The 19,961-nt window shown below is 40.0% G+C and overlaps 1 protein-coding gene across 1 annotated transcript in view; it reads right to left on the reverse strand.

Moving 5' to 3' along the window:
• Mrc1 (mannose receptor C-type 1) overlaps positions 1 to 19,961 on the reverse strand; it is a 97,813-nt gene that overhangs the window by 21,664 nt on the left and 56,188 nt on the right. Inside the window, exons 16-24 of the mRNA XM_052156861.1 lie at positions 18,527 to 18,568; positions 17,221 to 17,384; positions 16,208 to 16,275; positions 14,749 to 14,849; positions 13,748 to 13,890; positions 12,845 to 12,959; positions 8,159 to 8,325; positions 6,660 to 6,762; positions 2,706 to 2,938 (exon numbers count right to left, since the gene is read on the reverse strand). Of these exons, the coding sequence (XP_052012821.1) occupies positions 2,706 to 2,938; positions 6,660 to 6,762; positions 8,159 to 8,325; positions 12,845 to 12,959; positions 13,748 to 13,890; positions 14,749 to 14,849; positions 16,208 to 16,275; positions 17,221 to 17,384; positions 18,527 to 18,568 (1,136 nt within the window). The remainder of the gene's footprint in view (positions 1 to 2,705; positions 2,939 to 6,659; positions 6,763 to 8,158; positions 8,326 to 12,844; positions 12,960 to 13,747; positions 13,891 to 14,748; positions 14,850 to 16,207; positions 16,276 to 17,220; positions 17,385 to 18,526; positions 18,569 to 19,961) is intronic.

Genomic DNA, 19,961 nt, shown 5'->3' on the forward strand with positions numbered 1-19,961 from the left:
TGACTACTGTAATGGAAATGCCCCAGAAACATGAAACTGTATTGTTTTTATTCACTAATGAAGCTCTGAGCCCTTGGAGAATAAAGGCCCACCGTAGGAACACAAGAAATACTTACAGAAGGAAGTTTTATATTTTTAATCAGTGGTTGACTCCTGAATTTCTTTCATATGTGTAATTGCTTCTAACTTTGCAATCTATCTTTTAATTATGACTATTCTTTTTCATATTCTTTATCTTTTATGATAATGAAAACTAGTAGTAAAATTGAAAATAAAACTTAGTTGTAAAGATAAAAAAAAAAAAAGAGTAATTTCCAAATTTATCTGGAATAACAAAAAGTCCAGGATAGCAAAAACTATTCTCAACAATAAAAGAACTTCTCATGGAATCACCATCCCTGACCTCAAGCTATGCTACAGAGCAACAGTGATAAAAAGTGCATGGTATTGGTACAGTGACAGGCAGGTAAATTAATGCAATAGAATTGAAGACCCAGAAATTAACTGTGGTCAGTTGCTCTTTGACAAAGGAGCTAAAGCTATCCAGTGGGAAAAAAAGAGCATTTTCAAATGCAAGGATGCAAATCGATCCATTCTTAGTTCCCTGTACAAAGCTCAAGACCAAGTGGATCAAGGACCTCCACATAAAACCAGACACACTGAATCTAATAGAAGGGAAAGTGGGGAAGAACCTGGAGCACATGGGCACATGGGGAAATTTCCTGAACAGAACAGTAATAGCTTATGCTCTAAGATCAAAAATTGACAAATAGGACCTCATAAAATTACAAAGCTTCTGTAAGGCAAAGGACACTGTCAATCAGACAAAATGGCAACCAACAGATTGGGAAAAGATTTTTACCAATCCTACATCTGATAGAGGGCTAATATCCAATATATACAAAGAACTTAAGAAGTTAGACTCCACAGAACCAAATAACCCTATTAAAAAATGGGGTACAAAGCTTAATAAAGAATTCTCAACTGAGGAATACCGAATGGCTGAAAAACACCTAAAGAAATGTTCAACATCCTTAATCATCAGGGAAATGCAAATCAAAACAACCCTGAGATTCTACCTCACACCAGTCAGAATGATCAAATACTCAAGGGACAGCAGGTGCTGGTGAGGATGTGGAGAAAGAGGAACACTCCTCCACTGCTGGTGGGATTGCAAGCTGGTACAACCACTCTGGAAATCAGTTTGGAGGTTCCTCAGAAACTTGGACATAGCACTACCTAAGGACTCAGCTGTACCACTCCTGGGCATATACCCAGAAAATGCTCCAACATGTAATAAGGACACATGTTCCACTATGTCCATAGCAGCCTTATTTATAATAGCTAGAAGATGGAAAGAACCCAGATGTCCCTTAACAGAGGAATGGATACAGAAAATGAGGTACATTTACAAAATGGAGTACTATACAGCTATTAAAAGCAATGAATTCATGAAATTCTTAGGCAAATGGATGGAGCTAGAAACTATCATTCTGGGTGAGGTAACCCAATCACAAAAGAACACACATGGTATGTACTCGCTGATAAGTGGGTATTAGCCCAAAAGCTCAGAATACCGAAGATACAACTCACAGACCACATGAAGCTCACGAAGAAGGAAGACCAACGTGTGGATACTTTGATCATTTTTGGAAAGTGGATCAAAATACCCAATGAAGCTGCTGAGAAAGGACCCAAGGAGTTGAATAGATTTGCAGTCCTGCAGGAGGAACAATAATATGTACCAACCAGTACCTCCAGAGCTCCCAGGGACTAAACTACCAACCAAAGAGTACACATGAAGGGACCCATGGCTCCAGCTACATATGTAGCAGAAGATGACCATTTCAGACATCAGTGAGAGGAGAGGCCATTGGTCCTGTGAAGGCTCGATTCCCCAGAATAGAGGGATACATTCAGGAAATTGAGGGAGGGAGGGTAAGCAGGGGGAGGGGGAGAGGATGGGGATTTTAGGAGGGGTAACAAGGAAAGGGGATACCATTTGAAATATAAATAAAGCAAATATCTAATAAAAAGATGAAATGTAAATGAAGCAAATATCTAATTACAGAAAGATCTAATCTCATTTAGAAAAAAAAATAAATTAAAAAATAAAACATTATCCAAGGAGAAATAGTTTTTGCTCTAAGATCAAGAATTGTCAAATGGTGGACAAGTGACGGGTGGCGTATGCCCCAGGAGTCTCTACCTTATTGCCTCTCTTAGTTCAGAGCTTCATCCCTCACTTTGCCCCTGTCCTCCACCCTTCTCTCTCTGCTTTGGAAAGAAAGGATGTGACTTCAATGAAACACTTTTCATACATAGACGGAAACTCTATAAGTCTGGGACTCATAACAATTCTAAACTGTTTTGCAACATAACATGAAGTATCCCATCCCCCATTCCCTGTGCTCCTGACCTACTTTCTCTTCTCATGCTGCAGCTGTGTAGCTATGACACTGGAGACGAATAAACAAATGCATGGAGCTGTTTGGATGTATAATATAATTCTGGATATAACTATCCAAAGCCAATTATTGTAAATGCCAGAGAGTTCTTGGTTTGGTTTCTGACGCATTATCGCTAGGTCACTAGACCACTGACAGTAGAGCCTATGTACGTGTTTGACTGAAGAAACAGAAAGAGAAACACGTTGTCCTATAATTTACCAATCATGTTATGCTGTGAATGTTCTAGCATCTTACCAAGTTGCTGTTCAGGGCAATCCATATGGGTTCATTAAGTGGGTGCATTTTCATCCATGCAAATGCATTACTGTAGGGGTCTAGAATGCTAGCAAGCAGGGAAGTATGATCCTTGCAATATTTCTCTGCTTCGTGCCATGGTAGCTTCAATTTCATAAGGGAATAGCTGCTTTTACCATACGTAACAAAGCCATCTTTTGGAGTTGCGGTTGGAGAAACAGGCAAGGAAGGGTCTAGAATAGAAAGATTATTTTCATTAGCATTATCAATGGGCCAATAATGGAGCACCTTCAGTATCAAACTCCCCTGCTCATCCATCATAGATGTAAACACAAAATCATAAGTTTAAACTGGCAGGGCTTAAAGATATTTTCACCATGTATTTTACAACATAAAACTAGTATTTCTCTCTGCGTGTACACATTTGTGTACATTGATGTGTGCACAGTAGTACATGTGTGGAGGTGCACATGTGTATACATGTGCATGTAGAACCAGGGATCAACCTTGACTTTCTTTCCCTAGAAGCCAACATCATGACTTTGAGAAGGGGTCTCTCACTGAGCTGGAACTCCTCAAAGAGTGTGAGCTGGCTGGACAGTAAGCTGCAAAGGTCCACCTGTCTCTTCTTCCCCACTGCTGGGATTACAAGGATGTGCCACCTCACTTGTCTTCTTATGTTGGTTATGGGGGTAGAGCTCCTTAAATTTGCAAGGTAAGCAATTGTCTGACTGAACTCTCTCTCTAGTCCACAAAGCTTTATTTTTGATCAGCTTGTCTGATTAAACAATTGTCAAACTGTATAAAATATATACCTGATTGTGCATGTGTATGCATATGCATACATATTTGTATAAACATATCACATATGCACATGTATACAATATATATGTACACATTTATACACACAGACACATATATACTTATGGGTCTTGATGGAAAGTTCAGCAGTTCATAACACTTGTTATTCTTGAAGAAGATCTAGATTCAATTCCCAGCAACCATATGATGGGTGCATCAATTCAAGGCTATCTGATACCTTCTTTTGACTTCCATAGGAACCAGGCATGTACATAATACACAGATATATGAAGCAAATCACTCATTTACATAAAAATTAAATTGTAATTGTTAATGTATATTATATATATATTTTATATACAGATTTCTAAGTAGAAAACAAAGATTCTTGCATATCTTCTGTGATCTAGTGTCTCCATAAAAGGACAGCCAAAATTTAATGCTACAAATTAAACATCTGTCTTCCTGCCATCATTAATCTTTGCTTTTTTTCTCTTGATCAAATGTCATAATCAAGAATATCTTCTGTGGCTAGAGAGATGGGTCAATGGTTAAGAGTACATGTTGCTCTTGCAGAGTTCCTGTGTTTGTTTTTTTTCCCAGCACTGACATAGCAGGTTACAACCATCTGTTACGCAAGACCCAGGGTATCTGATGTGCTTTGATCTCAAGTGCTTCATGCATATGGTACACAGACAGGACTGCAAGCAACACACACACACACACACACACACACACACACACACTAAAATCATTTTCTAAAAGAAATCCCTTCTGTGATTGCACCTTTATATCTATCCAATTCTACCTGTAATACCCCTGTAGAAACTCTTGCTGTCTTATTCAAATTAATGCTGAGCCTAGGAGCTCCTTGAAGACAGGTCTTCTCTCCTTTCTTTAATGTCCCAGCTTGGGCTTCTAATTGTTATTTTCTATCTGGATTCTAAACCATTTAAGACATAGAAAGCAGAGGTTGTTCCTGTGAACCTTAGCTAATGCCACTGTGCAGAGACCAGCTAATAGGAAGAAAGCTAAATCTGATTATTTCTCTAGTTTTGTAACATATAAGCTACAACTTGCTGTTGGAGCAGGGGCATAAATGGTTAATGTTTCCTGACATTATATGAAAATCAAATGTGCGCCTATAAAGTTCTATTGAAAAGCATCCACTTTCATTTGTTTACATATTATCTAAAATCGTCCCTGACCATGACAGAGTAGAAGGGTCTTAACAGGCATTGTGTGGCAAGCATACCTCAAATACTTGGGTTTTTGTAGAAAAGTAATCAGTAGCCTCCAGTTCTATTTACTCTTGACTACAGGTTCTGACTGGGCCAGTTCTCTAACCTGTTCCACATAAACATCTGCTTATTATGTCCTAAGAGGTGCCAAACTTTCTTATTTTCAGTCAGGCTCTTTAACCATAACTCATTTTCAGGAAGTATCAGCCTCCCTCTCCTCTGCTGCTACTGCCATCTTGTGTTGGCACAGGGTTCTTTGACCAAAAGACCCTGGACAGACTCCTTAAACTATCACATCTTTCATGGAAGCCTTAAAACTCCTAAGCCTAGGGAGAAGGGAGAAGGAAGAGGAGGAGAAGGAGGAAGAGGAGGAGGAGGAGGAGGGGGAGAACATGGATGATGATGATGATGATGATGATGATGATGATGACGACAACGACGACAACAACAAAAAGTACAGTTTCACAGAAGTCTACACACAATCAATATGATTGAGTGTTATGTCCAGTGTACGTATTCCTTATAATATCTGTAGAAAATAAAAAGAAATGCTACCAAATATTTGGAGATTGTTTCCATATGGTTGGTTAGGTTAGGCAACTTTTTAGTTTTTGTTTATTTTCTGTGTATGGGTGTTTTTTGTGCACACATATTTGTTTATGGTATGCAGTGCCTATATTGTCCATAAGAAGGCATTGAATCTCCTGGACTTGAGTTGCAGATGGTTGTGATCCATCACGTGGGCTCTGGGATTGAACCTGGCTCCTGCACAGTGCTCTCACATCCCTCCCCCATCTACCGTGTGTTTTCCAGAATGCTTCATCACTAGTTACGACAAAATTGTAAAGAAGAACATTAAATATGGATGGATTAAAGAGCAACATGGCTGCACTGGCAAGGAATGATATCCAAAAATGTAATCTGGTAGGAATGCAGACATACCCTGGATTAAAGAATGATTTGGTTGGAATACAGACATGTCCTTAGTCTGTATTCCTTTAATCCCTAACAATGTAGGTAAATTTAGTTTGTAGAAGGCAGCAGTCATATTTGAAAGGGACATCTAACTGAGGGGCAGACAAACTGATGAATCAGACAATTGGACAGAACGAGCCAGAAATAGAATATACCCCACTGTCGGGAGAATAGACTGCAAAGAGGACACTGAAGAGAGCAGTGCAGGGAGTAATGGTGGGGGGAACAGTTTTATAGAGACAGTTTACAGAAAGAACAAGCTAGACACAGGTGAAGACAGAATGAGACAGAGAGTAAGAAGGAGCCAGAAGACCGAAACAGATTGTCAGAGAGATTTTGAGGCCAAGCAAAGCAATTCAGTCAGAAGCCAAGAGAAGCCAGTTTGAATCAGTCAGCTTGGAGAGGAGTCTGGCCCAGGACAACTGGGTTGAACCCGCCAGCCAGAGATTAGAAACAATTATAAAGCAGTAAGCCTCTGAGATGACAATTACATCTGGAGAATAAAACATACTTTTACAATGGGACATCCGCCCTTCCTTTCTTTCCATTTTGTTTCCCAGCTACTGTGACATGTTTTTCCATGGCCTGCTTCAAATTGTATTTTGCCTCACCACAGGCCTAAAGTGATGGCCTAGAGACCAGACTCTGAGACACGCAGACCTCAAAATAAATCTTTGCTGCTTTTAAGTTGATTCCTTTGGGCATTTTCTCACAGTCACAAAAAGCTGACTGATATATATTACAAGTTTCTAATTTTTAAAAAAAAATCACTTCAACCTTAATCAATACAGAACTTTCTGTAATGAACGGATCAGATTCATAAATAAAGTATAGAAAATCGCACCTCTTTGGAGAGCGGCAGACCACCTCTTTCGTCTGTCATGGGCTCATGTAACTTAAACCCAGCCCTCATTGGTGAGATTTAGGCAAAACTTACCAGTCTGTGTTTGGCATATATAACCTTGTTTACTTTCACAGGTGTCATCCATCCAGGACCCTGCCTCTCGTGAGTTGCCACCAATCACAACAACACAGTCAGCCTGCCGTTTGTGGATAAGGAAAACGAAAGCAACAAGTATAGATTAATAATGACTCCAATCAATCTGTTAGTCCAAAAACATGCCATTGTTACCACTCACTTACAATTTGTAAGATGATCCAGCCTCACAGCTTGTCCGACCCACCACCACCTTCCAATTGTCCCCTCCACCTCCCACGCAGGTGCCTCCGCCTAAACTTTTACTTCTTATGACTTCCCAGTGCATTCCATTTTATTTTAACCTCACTGTGTTTTCCAGCCTAATCTACACACTCCGTGACAAATAACTTCTACAAAGAGAATCACTTATATTGCAACAGAATGTTTCTACCTTGAATATGGCTGTCAACTTAACTGCCATAAAAAGCCACACTGATCTGATCATTCTCCACTCAGCCTTACTCTTTGTTCTCCCTCTGACAACACACAAACAGAGCACCAAAGTTTCTCTCACTTCTGCTTACCTTAAACTCACTCCTACGAGAGACACCTGGAACGTTTTTTAAGATGACTTTGCTCATATCACTCACATAGCATGAATGCCATCTCCATCCTCTTTCATTTTCCTGGTTATTATTTTTTAACTTCCTGAAAAACCTCTCCACAACTGATTCTTTTCCACCCCCAACCCCACACATCATGTCCCACAATGACAGTATCTGACACAAAGAGCCCTATAGGTGTGTACCCATACAACAAAGTCACCCCATCCTCTGTCTTCTGGCATTGGACAGCAGACTCTGACACATTACATTCTCATTTCTCTATTACCACATTTGGAACATAAGACTTGTACTCCGGTTTAAAACTTTCATGTTTAAATATGGATAGCCATATTTAAACACATCATTAAAACATTCATATTTTTTCATATTATTTGAAATCCCTAGGATAATGTTTAACATGAGCCAATTGATCATTAGATGATATAAGAATTAAGTAAAAATTTACAAATAAGCTAGAGAAGCAATAATCTATATTCTGATATATAAAAGCATTCAGCATGGTGTTTGTCAGAGATCAAGTGCTATATAAATACAGGGTAAGTAATGGTCATGCTTCTGATGATAACTTCAGAAGTAGTGATGGCTTTCAGACCAGCATCCCAATTGCTGCAAAAGTTACAAGGGATAAGGGGCAGATGGTGCCATTGTAACCTTGGGATCAAGTTTTTTCTCCTGAGTACCAATGAGTGAGGCTGGATTTCTACTGCTCACTGCCAATGAAGAGTTCTTAACTAAACTTCCCTCCTCTAAGGTTGATTCAGTCTGAGAAAAAAAATCTGCAAAACCAGAACACAGGAAGGAGGATTCTAGGAATATATCACAGAAAATTAATCAACAAGATAACTCTTTGCACATGGAGATGGTATGGAGAAGTGATTTCAAGAAACTCACATCTTCATAAGATAGGCTGCTTCTTCTTCCACCAGGATAGCCTTTCCCCCAGTTTGTATAATGAACTCCTCGTCCACCTGTCCACAGGAACGTGTGTTCTGAGTTGATATCATTCAGCCCAATCCAGGCATTGAAAGTGGAGTCTCTCATGTGATAGGTAATAAATGCTGAAAGCAAGATGATTTACACGAGATGATTTAAAACTTGGGACTGTGAACGGTGCAAATACAAAGAAATATTTTTAAACATGTTAATTTAAAAATACTGACCACATAACTCAACTCTTGTTAGTATTCCCAAACCAAAAAAGAAAAAAAGAAAAAGAATCCACAAAAAATAGAGTCTATTCTTAGTATTCTCATCAGCAACTGAATTTCAGAATGTTATGTGCTCCTTAAAGTAAAAGGCTGGGTTGTATACTACAATTGCAGATAGTTGGGAAAGTTGTATCTCACCCAAAGGCACCAGAGGAAGGACTAAGTGAGTCTCAAAGCCTTCCCATCCACTCATGCTGCATATGCAATATGAGCTGTGGCTAGAAGCTGCCTACTCCCCGACAAAAAAAAAAAAAAGGTGCTCTTCTAATTCATTAAACCTCATCCTATAATCCTGTTTTGTGTTTTCATTTGTGTGTGTGTGTGTGTGTGTGTGTGTGTGTATACACAGGCAGGCATAGACATGTGTGTATAGTCACATGTGTCGTGGTGGCTCAGAGGCCAGAAGAGGATGTTGGATCCCTGGGAATTGGAGCACAGGTGGCACAAGACTTTAGACCCAGGATTCTGAGGCAGGAAGATCCCAAGTTCGAAACTCTCTGGACTACAGGATAAATACCATGGCAACTTAGCATGACCCTAACCCATAATGAAACATGAAAGGTGACAGAGCAAATGCAATGGGCACAGGCAAGGCCCTGCTCTCTGCCTCTTATGCTTCTCCCTCTCAGAACAACAACAACAACAACAACAACAACAACACACCCTGTACGTTACCAGTTGTCCTGGTTCTGTAAATAAAACAATCTGATGGTGATAATTAGTAGAGGAAGAGTTTCCAACTACGAAAGGATCTGAAGATCAAAGCCATTTATCCAAACAAGAAGCACCTTGCTCCCAAATTTTCAGTTTCACAGAATACCCAGGCAAGGGTTATCTAGTCAGGATCCTTCCAGGGAATCAGGTCCTGGGAAACTTAGCCATCTAATGAAGATGTACAGACCCAGCCATCCTTAAGTTAAATGGTTCACTACATAGAATTAGAAGATCTAGAGTATATAGAATACCTTTACTTTTTATTGCATCAGTAATCGTGTGGAAGAGAGGCAGGAACAAACATCCGAAAACAGTGGATGATTTTATTGCCCTGTACCTTCCCTTCAGCTCCCCCCCCCCCCAAAGCTCCACTCACCAGTTGCCTCTTAATCCCACCATCATCTATACCTGCTAGATAAGCAGTATCTCTGTTTGCTAAAACAGCAACATATGCCCCATGAATATGGACAAGAAATGAAAGGACACAGCATTTGGGGACTATGATAGAAAATACAAAATAAGGGCCTGCAGAGATGACTCTGTATTTGAGAATGCTTGCTACATTTTTTCAGAAGACCCAAGTTCAATTCCTAGTGCCTACAGTGAGTAGTTCACAACCACCTGAAACTCTAGCCTCAAAGGATCCAACACCTTCTTCTGGCCTCCACAGGCAGCCCCATACATGTGGCCCCATACACGCATACACACACACACACACACAGAGGGGGGGAAAATCTTTTTTAATGCAAAATAAAGTCTGTGGAATCATAAGCATCTGCACAAAGTATGAGCACAAAATGAACAGTTGACCCCATTTTCAAAATGAAGAGCCTTGTTCATTTTTACACTTTTCTCAATTAACTAAAGATAAAAATACCTCCAAATGTTTTTCTTCCCATATTCTTTAGTGAACTAAGAATGCAGATAGATATTTGTTTTGGTTTCACTCATCTCCTAAACAAGATTGTAACTTCTGCCTCCTGCTCAACCGCTGTGAACAGCTCTATGTGGTAGCATTCAGCACCGACGTCCCCCCACTGCCAACAACCACATTACGAATTCAACAGCGTGTGTCTGTTTTGCCAGGAATAATGTTATTTTATCTGAAAATTGTTTCCTTCTGCACATCTCACCGCTCCGATTCTAACTCTGTTCTGCCAGGAATCAGCACTTTGTGGTGAAGAGAGGAAATCCATTACTCTGTTTCCCTGCTGGGTAGCTGAGGCAAAAAAAAATGTGGTGAGCCAGCTCGAGACATGTGAATGTTATGTTCTTGTATCGTGTGTCATTGTTTGACCTTCTGCTGTGGGTGTCTGAATAGCTGCTGAACTTGTCAAAGATGTTTGTGGGAGTTTGGTTGGTTTCATGTATCTTGTGTCTTACGAGAGTGCGCTGCCCATCTGTGCCTTAATAGAGCAAGCATCTGGGAGAGCAACATGCGGGTTTCTGGTATCGTCTCTTCTGTACTATTTCATATATATAATCTTGGATAAATATTTTGAAAGTCAAAATACACTCTTGGGCTGGCGATATAAAGCAGTAAGTAAGAGTTAGGACCCAAGTTCGGATAGCAAAAAAAAAAAAAAAAAAAAGCGGGATGTGGTGATATATATGCCTGTAAGCCCAGCATGGGGAGGATGGAGGCAGGAGGATCACTGGAGCTGGCTGGATGCTAGCCTAGCTTCAACTTGAGAGAGAGAGAGAGAGAGAGAGAGAGAGAGAGAGAGAGAGAGAGAGAGAGAGAGAGAGAGAGATCCTGACTCAACAAGGCAGAGAGTGACAGTAGAAGATTCCTTGTGTTCTCCATCAATCTCCACATAAGCACACACATCTATGTGCAGCTGCACACACATGCATGTGCACACCATACAAGTATATGTTCCTCCACACCTATCCAACTAAAAGAGATGTTAAAGAATATATAGCCTAATTTTTTCCTATAGCCTTTTTATATATTTACACACACAACAAGCTTTAATTGGACTTTTTCTGTGCACAACATATAGGCCAGTATTGTGGCTCTACAGTGTCCGCTTGGACACCAACCAACCAACTTAACCATTTCAAAATCCTTTGCAAACCTTGCCCTGTTCACAACATGATGTGTCTCATCAATCCTGGCTACTGGAATGGCCTCCTCATTTTGAACTTAAATATTTTTCCCTGTATCCATTACTCATTTACCCAGACCTTCCTCTTAAGACCATATAAGGTGGACCTTCCAAGGACATGTTCTTTTTCTCAAAGTATTTAACTTGAAGGTCTCTGATCCATACACCAACTGCTATGGTTTCCAAACCCTTGAATAGCTTAGTCAGAATCTCCCAAAATCGGTCAAGATAAGCCTTAGAGAACAAAACAGTTTGAATGGGATACCTATATCAGCAAAGGTAGTCCTCAAAGGATCACCTGAGAGTGGTCAATACCTTTATTTCTGGAAGGAAGAAAGTCTGTGTGCTCATGCATGTGGCCATATGTATTGAGACCAGAATATCTCTATATATTCCTCAGAATCCAGCCAACTAAGGTTTTATGTAAAAGAGTCTCTTAGTAGCCTAGAGACTGCTAGTTCTATTAGGCTGATGGGCCAGAAATCCTCAGGGATTTTCCTTTCTCTAACTCCTCTGTGCTGGAACTACACATATGCCACCCCAGGTTTTGCACCCGGGTGCTGAGGATTAAACTCGGGTCCTCATAACTTATGCTACATGTTCTTCATTGGCTGAGGTTTCTCTCCAGCTCCAACTTCTGTCTCCTGACAGAAGAATGAATTTTACAATCCTCTGTATGATTGTGACAAGAGTTCTCTTATCAGATACTCCCATAGCTCCAGCTTATCCTTGTGTCTCATCAAAAAGACTTTTTCTTGCATTTGTTTAAAGTTTACATTAAGATATCAGCTTTGCTGTGTTGTAAATTGTGTGATCTGGGCCAGACAGGGGCATGTGGGAGGTCAGCAGATGCTCCTTTCGTTCTCAGAGCTACTCTTCTTTGGCCCCTCACACAACAGACTGGTTTAGCAACAGGACAGGAGATGGGCTGATACCCAGGTATTGATGCTAAACTCCACTTCTGACCAAGCAAGCTCCTTCCCCCAAAGGCTCTGTGAACGTCATTTCCTTGTCCATAAGCTGGAATAATAATAATGCCTGGCCAATAGAGTTGCTATGGAAATGGGAAAGAATTCTATGAAGAATTAAAAAAAAAAAAAACGGTCTGTATATCTAGCACCAATGGGAGGGGAGGCCCTTGGTCCTGTGAAGGCTTGATGCCCCCCTGTAGGGGAATGCCAGGGTGGTGAGGCAGGAGTGAGTGGGTGGGTGGGGGAGCACCCTCGTGGGTAGAAGCAGGGAGGATGGGATAAGGTGTTTGAGGAGGGGAAACCAGGAACAGGGATAACATTTGAAATGTAAATAAATAAAACATCCAATAAAAATGCATTTAAAAAATCCCAGTATGGCATCTAACACTAAATAAAATAAAATCACTTCCTAGTAAGAAATTGAGAAGATTTTTCCCCTACTGTATCTTATTCCAGGAAAAAGAAAAAAGTCAGTTATAATAAGCAACTGTCTATCACTTTAGGGCAAATTTATATATATATTCATAATTTCCAGGGATATTCATAGCTGCCAAGGTGTGTGGGTGTGTGCACCTTGCTCCTTTGCGTTCTCTATGGACACCAGGTTGCCTTTCTGTCCTCTGCAAGTGTCCCGTGCGTCCTGCCAGTTTTTTTTTTCTTCGTTCGCAAATCCAAAAATTTTAAAGCACTGAAACGGAAGGGGAGGAGGAAAGCAGAGGTTTTAGCTAAAGATAATAAAGCTCACATCAGGAAATCAAATCATTAAAATTACAGATAAATAATTTTTTTCTCAGACCCAAAAGAGAATGGCAAAGGAAAAAAATCAAACCAGCTTCATGGCCCACGTTATTTCTCTGCGGAGGTTTTTTTTTTTCCCCGCTTGAGATAAAGGGCACAGATCTTTGGCTAAGAGTTGACTATGTTCTTACTTTCCATTGAGAATTTGTGATGGGAATCTCCAGCTATTCTTGCACAAGCAGTCCTAAGGAGATGACAGATGACGTAGGCGGAAGTTAACTCCGCGGGCTGAGGGTTGGCATCTGTCTGTCGCTGCCCCGCAGTGGACAGCGCTGCTGGGGTTAAGTAGGAAATGTTCCCCAAAGGCTCATGCATCTGAGCTCTGGCTCCTCAGATGATGGCGCCAGCTTTTTTTTTTTTTTTTTTTTTTTTTTTTTTTTTTTTTTAATATGTAATCTTTGGGACATGGGCCTGGCTGGTGGATATAGGACGTGGAGGGAGGCTCTCAGGGATGCAGCTGGACCCTCTTCTGGTCCTTTGAGTCCTAATCCGCCATTTGTTCCCACCTCCAAGGAGCCTTCTGCTCCACCTGCTCTGCTCTAATAGCCTGGGTCCTCCGAAATAGGGAATAGGGAATCAAAATCTCTCTTGCTTCTATTGTCTTTTTTTTTTTTTTTTACAGCAACAAGAAAACCACCTAATACAAACACCAAGACTGAGATCAGTTTTCTCCATTACCTTGTTGTTGTACAAATGCCAACCTTCCTTGCAGCCACCTGGGGTTGGGGGCGTGGTAGGCATGGCAGTGGCATTGATGCTGCTGTTATGCCGCTGGCAGATGAAGTTATTAGGAAAACCACAGTTGATGTCATTCCAGAACCCTGCAAAAGAGATGAGCTCAGGTAGATCTGCACACTCTCAGTTTAAAACAGACCTTCAAAGATACGATCTCTCAGGAGAGGTCTCCAAAAAATGGCTCAGAATAACCTTATGCTATTTTCACATGACTAGAAGAACCTATACGATCTCTCTCTCTCTCTCTCTCTCTCTCTCTCTCTCTCTCTCTCTCTCTCTCTCTCTCTCTCCCTCCCCCCTCTCTCCCTCCCTCCCTCCTTCCCTACCTCCCCCCTCTCTCTCCTCCCCTCTCTCTTTCACCTAGCTCATAAGAGCTTTGCAGAAAGAGCCCTATATGCTGAGTATACTCTTGGTATAACAGATATATTAGTAAATTATTAATCACCAATAATCAATCATATAATACTTAAGTATGTGTTTACTTCACTTAATCTCAAAAAAAGACAAATTACACCAACGTTCCCATTACATGCAATGAAAAGGAGCTAGAGAGAGATAAAGGTAGTTGGTTATAAGCATATTCTAGGTATTTTCCTCACATAAGAACATAGAAAATGCCTCACAATTTGGAAGAAATAGGATGATAACGTCATTTGTTAGCTTGCTGATGAACATCCTGATAGATTTATCTTTGCAAACAGAACTGTTACACTAATAACATTTGGAGTCTCTGTCTTTCTCTTTGAAAGTGGGAATAGGGGGAGGGAAGAGGGTTTATGGGACTTTCAGGGAGTGGGAAGCCAGAAAAGGAGAACTCATTTGAAATGTAAATAAAAAAATATCGAATAAAAAAAAAGTATACTGCTTGCTGTTTTAGCCTAAAGACTCAAGGGAAGGCATGCATCGCACCACAGCACGTTCGATAAGATCAGTTTATGGTCTACCTGAATTTGTGTACATCGTGACACAGTTTTCATCATCATTGGCAAAGTTGGGTTCCCCTGTAGCCCAAGCCACAAAATCTACTTTGCTTCCATCCATCCAGCTGCAAAAGAAAATTGAAACCTTTTTCAACAACCCAGCCAAAATGACTGGCTACAACATAGAAGTGGGAAAAGGCAAATACCTCAAGATGAAGGGAACATGGGGTGTGTAGCAAATAGGAGGAACCTAAAGAAACTAATAGGAACTTCAAATGTCTGCTGCTAGGTATCCTTTGTTTTCCTCTGTAGTCTCCTTGATACCTTCAGGTCAAGTTCACAACCACGATTAGATCTAATCTTGTCCATTATTAAAGAATCTACTTAATTAGATGCATAAGAATGATGTGGACACTGAAGGCTGGTCCACACTCTTTGCACTCCTCAGAACAAGCTGCCAATAGTGCGGAAGAGGGGAACATGTATAGCCAGATCACTCTGGAATCCAGAAGCAAAATCTGTTCCACAGCACTCGTAAATCATGATTTCCAGCCAATTTTAACAACCTACAATTTCTATACAATTTCTCAAAGAGGCGGAAAATACATTATTTCTCATTAGCTCCATTCTGAGTTTTTTGCTCACTCTTTGTTTTCATAAAATGGGTGAGCCAATGACTATTGTCATAAGTTACAGAAATTCAAGGACTCTGGGAGCTGGAAATAAACGAAATCATAAAAGTCAGCCCTCTTGTTCTGGAGATGATCAAATGGGTGTTTGCCCATAAGGATAGCCGGCATATCTATTCCTTAGAAATAACAAACGACTTCAAATCTCAGTTGCTCAAAAGTAGCAATCAAAGTCCCACAAATGTAAGTCACTAAGATAGCTGTATGTGGGACAGATAGGCACATCTGCTCTTGAAATTCAGGAGAATGTTAATGAACTTTGAAAGATAACCTCAGAATTATAAGACAACCTCAGAAATTTAAGAAGTCTCTTTCTCAAGAACAGCCATTCCTGGCCCCGTGTCTAAGGAAGGAGCCAGTCTGCTCTGCTGGGGGAAAGTTTCACCATGAACTTGAATGTGTTGCTGCTGCAAGGTGGGACATAGAAAGGGGGACATTTGACCCTGTGTACAAACATTGATCCAAACAGGGTTTGCAATCTTGAAAATATATCCAGCATCCCTCTCTATTTAACACATCTTAGCCAATGATTTGCTGGTGGCTGAGTACCCTAAAATAAAGACTAGTGACATTTTGCGAGATCAAATCCATTTTTGAGCACTTAAATAATTAATAATGTTGAAGATCTTAATAGTCATCTTAAATAGTTTTATTTTCACATTTTTAAAGATTTTTTTTCAGATTCATATTGTTATGGAACTTTTAATGCATTTGGCAAACAAAGGTCTCAAAACAGCTCCTATGTGTTTGTCAGATCTCTTTTCTACGCCATGATGTTAGCTTCATTTACTTACATGAACTTTCTATCAAAGCTGATCAACATGCCAATAAAATATGGTGACTGTCCACCATTCTTGTTTATCTAGAATGCAAAAGTTTATAAATATAATTTACAGTCATCTACTAAGCAACTTAGACAAAACCTAAGGATTAGTAAGGGGGCCTATTTATGTTTCCCAAGGAGGAATTCATGCACAAATACTATAGAATTATATTCATAAGGATAAAAATATGCTCACAATGCAATAACCTGTATTTAGAAAGTGAGTACTTTAGGTAATTTACTATAAGAACAACTATCTATAAGAACTGGGTGCTGAAAAGGCCCTTTAAAATGAAATAGGCAATGGGATTTGTACATCATACATAAGGATATAAGGACTTATACCATGTGTTACAAATCGGCATTTATGCAACATTAGGATGTATCCTGAGTGTTCCAAAGGAAATATCCACAAAGAGGATAATATTAAACTATGTCTTCATATCTTTGTAGTCAAGTGAACTTTTCCTTTAAATATTGACAAATCCATTTTCTGCTATTCTGCTCATTCCTTCTCTGGAAAATGTGGAGTAGGCCACATGAAGATTCTTGTTAATTTTTTAAGCAGAAAACACTAAGGAAAATGTTACTTTCAGGAGTAACTGACAACTTGGGTACTACTGACATTTTCATATGAATAATAAAATTGATAATCATATTGTATGTTATACAAGTGCTCTAGGATTGAGACATAACAATTAGTTAAGACATGAGCCTTGAAAATTAAATTCATAAACTGAAAGGGATTATCGTAATGTTTAGACTTAACAAAGTATTTCTGGATTCGGTGATTCTACAATGGATGTTTTAACAATAAAGTACATCCCTATATGTGACTCTGTATCAGGGCCTCAGGACCTTGAATCATTTACCCTAAACCTAGCCTAACATTTAGTATGTAATTTAAAATTTTGTTCTAAGGTGCTGAATGCAGAAATCATCTTTCTTTATAGCATGCTATTCTACATTTAACCATATCCTTACATATTTCCATAGAAACTTCTTTTCACTTTCACTTTTAATTGTAGCAAGATCACCAAAATTCTTCTTGCAGAATGCTCGTGCGTTGTCCATGGTTTCTTTCTCTTTGCTAAAATAGTACTGGTAGTCTTTGTAAATAACCCAGCCATCTGCAGTAACTGGTGGATCTGAAATAAAAATAAGTCAAAGGAAAAGATAATTTCTTTACTTAGATAAATTAAGGAATGTGCTAAGCAAGGATAACCACTATGCCAAAGATATGAACAACTCCAACACCCCAGAAAATGCAAAATGTCAATAGGAGACAGACTGGATTGTTTCAAGCTAAATATCTACCTTCTGTCAATTCAATGAAGACTAGCCTCTCTCCTCCTAAGTAAGATCTATGAGTTACTAGTGCATGAAAGAACTCCTGGCATTATTTTCTCTGGCAGGACAGCAGATCTAGGAAGATTTATATGCATGCCTGTGATGTCCAAGGGCCAAGACTTGGGGACTATGAAAACTCAGATTTCATCTACACCCCCAAGACTTCTTATAGATGGATTTGAGTTGTTTATGATAGAGTTACAGAACCAGGCAGTTAATTCATGAAGAAGGTGTCTAAATCCTCTTTCGAAGCATGGAATTTTTTTTCTATACTGCAAAAGGCTGTAAAGACATCTATGGCCTAATTCTAGGAGCTCGTGTATGTCGGGTTACAATGGAAAGGACTTTGTAAATGTGATTAAATTATGGATCTTGAGAGGGAGAGATTATCTTGGATTATCTGGGTTAGCTTTAAAACTAATGCAAGTGCTCTCAGAGAAGGATGCAGAGACAAAGGTCCAATGCACAAGGATGTAATATGACACTGAACTATATGGTTCAGGGCTGAGGATGGAGCCAGGGGGCATTGAGGAAAGATCTCAAGGAAACACAGTGAAGATCAGTGGCCAGAACCTCTGCAGGGAAGGAGAGGTGATTCTATGGATGAAAGCTCTAGTTTTGAACAGTGGAACCCATTTTGAGATTTCTGACTTCTAGATTCTCAGAGAACAACTGTATTCTGCTTTGGGCCACCAAGTTACAATTGGTCATGCGCTAAAGAAAACCCTGAACCCTTGGACCTGACTCCTGAAACCACAAGAAAACACACTACCAGGGCAACTGGTGTGTGTTTTCTGCTCTCTGGAGACAAAACTCCAACCTTTCATGAGATCCTCGAAGATACTAAGAACTCTCTTCCCACCATCTCCCTTTTCATGGAGGAAGGAAAGGAGACAGAAAAGGCTATAATAAAGAAATCAGAAAACTCGGCGACACCTACTGTCTTGAGGAGCGGGTGTGGGCTCAGGTAGTAGTGCTTTCCCTGTAAAACAAAAATATAATCATCAGGCATCCACTAGTGCCACCTCTTGTATTTTCCTGTGCCAATAAAACCTTGACAGCCTTCCACACTTGCCCCGTTCTCCCTCCAATGCACGTCACATCATGGTGGGAGAATGAAAGAACGAAGAAGGATGAATTGAGGTTCATACAAATGGTTGCAAATATCAAAAGTGGGAGGCAATATCTAGGCTCCAATAATGCCATGTAAAGGAAAGAAATATTAACTTTAGAGTCGTAAAGCCCAGATTCAATTCCCAAAACTATTTGGCCTTCATTCCCTCCCCCAATTATAAAAAACAGACTAACCATGTTTATAAACAGGCAGGGTAAAAATTTAAATTTTTTGGTATGCCGTCAGTGTTCACTAGACAATAGTTTTCCAGGTAGACACTTTAGCAGTAACTATGAAATAATGTATATGTTCATTATCTGAAACTATCTGATGTGAATTGTATATGGATAAGACACAAATAAAGTCCTTTCAAAGAATCATATCCTTACTAAACTTTTACTTATATCTTGCTAGGATTTTTTTAAATAATTTTCTTTCAAAATAGTTAATATGTGGATTTTGTTAGAATCTGACAAGAGGGCCCAGGTAATACTTAGCCTTTCGCGTAGCATATTTTTATCTGCCCGAGTAAAACAAAGCTACTAACAACATAAAGAGACCACGATGAGTCACTGGCAGGCAGCAGGAGACTGTTTTTTAAATACCACACGATTGTTCCATTCCAGAAACTCAGAAGGATGCTAATCCTGAATGTGAAAAACGTGTGTATCCAGCCAGCAGAGGGCAGTATGAGGCCTCTCTTAAATCTGCAGAATGGGAGCGGCGGCCATGATTCCTCTGCCCAACAGCAGAGGGCAATGTGGTTCCATTGTTTATTACAATGGCGTCACTATACATTTTGATTCAAGGGTGAGTTTGTTTCCTCCTTTGTCTCAACCCAGCTCCTCTGACCTCAGTGCCTAAGCTGTCTTTGCACTAATTTCCAAGTCATCATAAATAATATAACATGGGGGCCCATATCACCAGGGCCTTCCCCACATTGCTGGTTCTGTGTGTTCTGGATTTTAAAATATCCAACTTGAAGTGAGCTTGTATCTGTGTCAGGGATTAAAAAAGAAAAACAAAACAAAAAGAAGGCCAGAGGGTCAAAGTCCCAGAAAGTGAAACTGCATTGCCTTCCTACAGCACAAAAGGGCAGGTCTCCTATCTGTCCCTGCAGCTGCAGAGGACAGCCAGAGTACCCACTGCTGGCAGGAATGTTTCCGAAGACGTGACTCTCCTCCAGGATTCTCGGGTGGCCTTTTGATCTTCTGTTCCTTCAGATCACTTATCTGTTCTCAACGCCTCCATTCTTACCCTG

This window comes from Apodemus sylvaticus, chromosome 14, assembly GCF_947179515.1.
Source record: "Apodemus sylvaticus chromosome 14, mApoSyl1.1, whole genome shotgun sequence".
NCBI lineage: Eukaryota > Metazoa > Chordata > Mammalia > Rodentia > Muridae > Apodemus > Apodemus sylvaticus.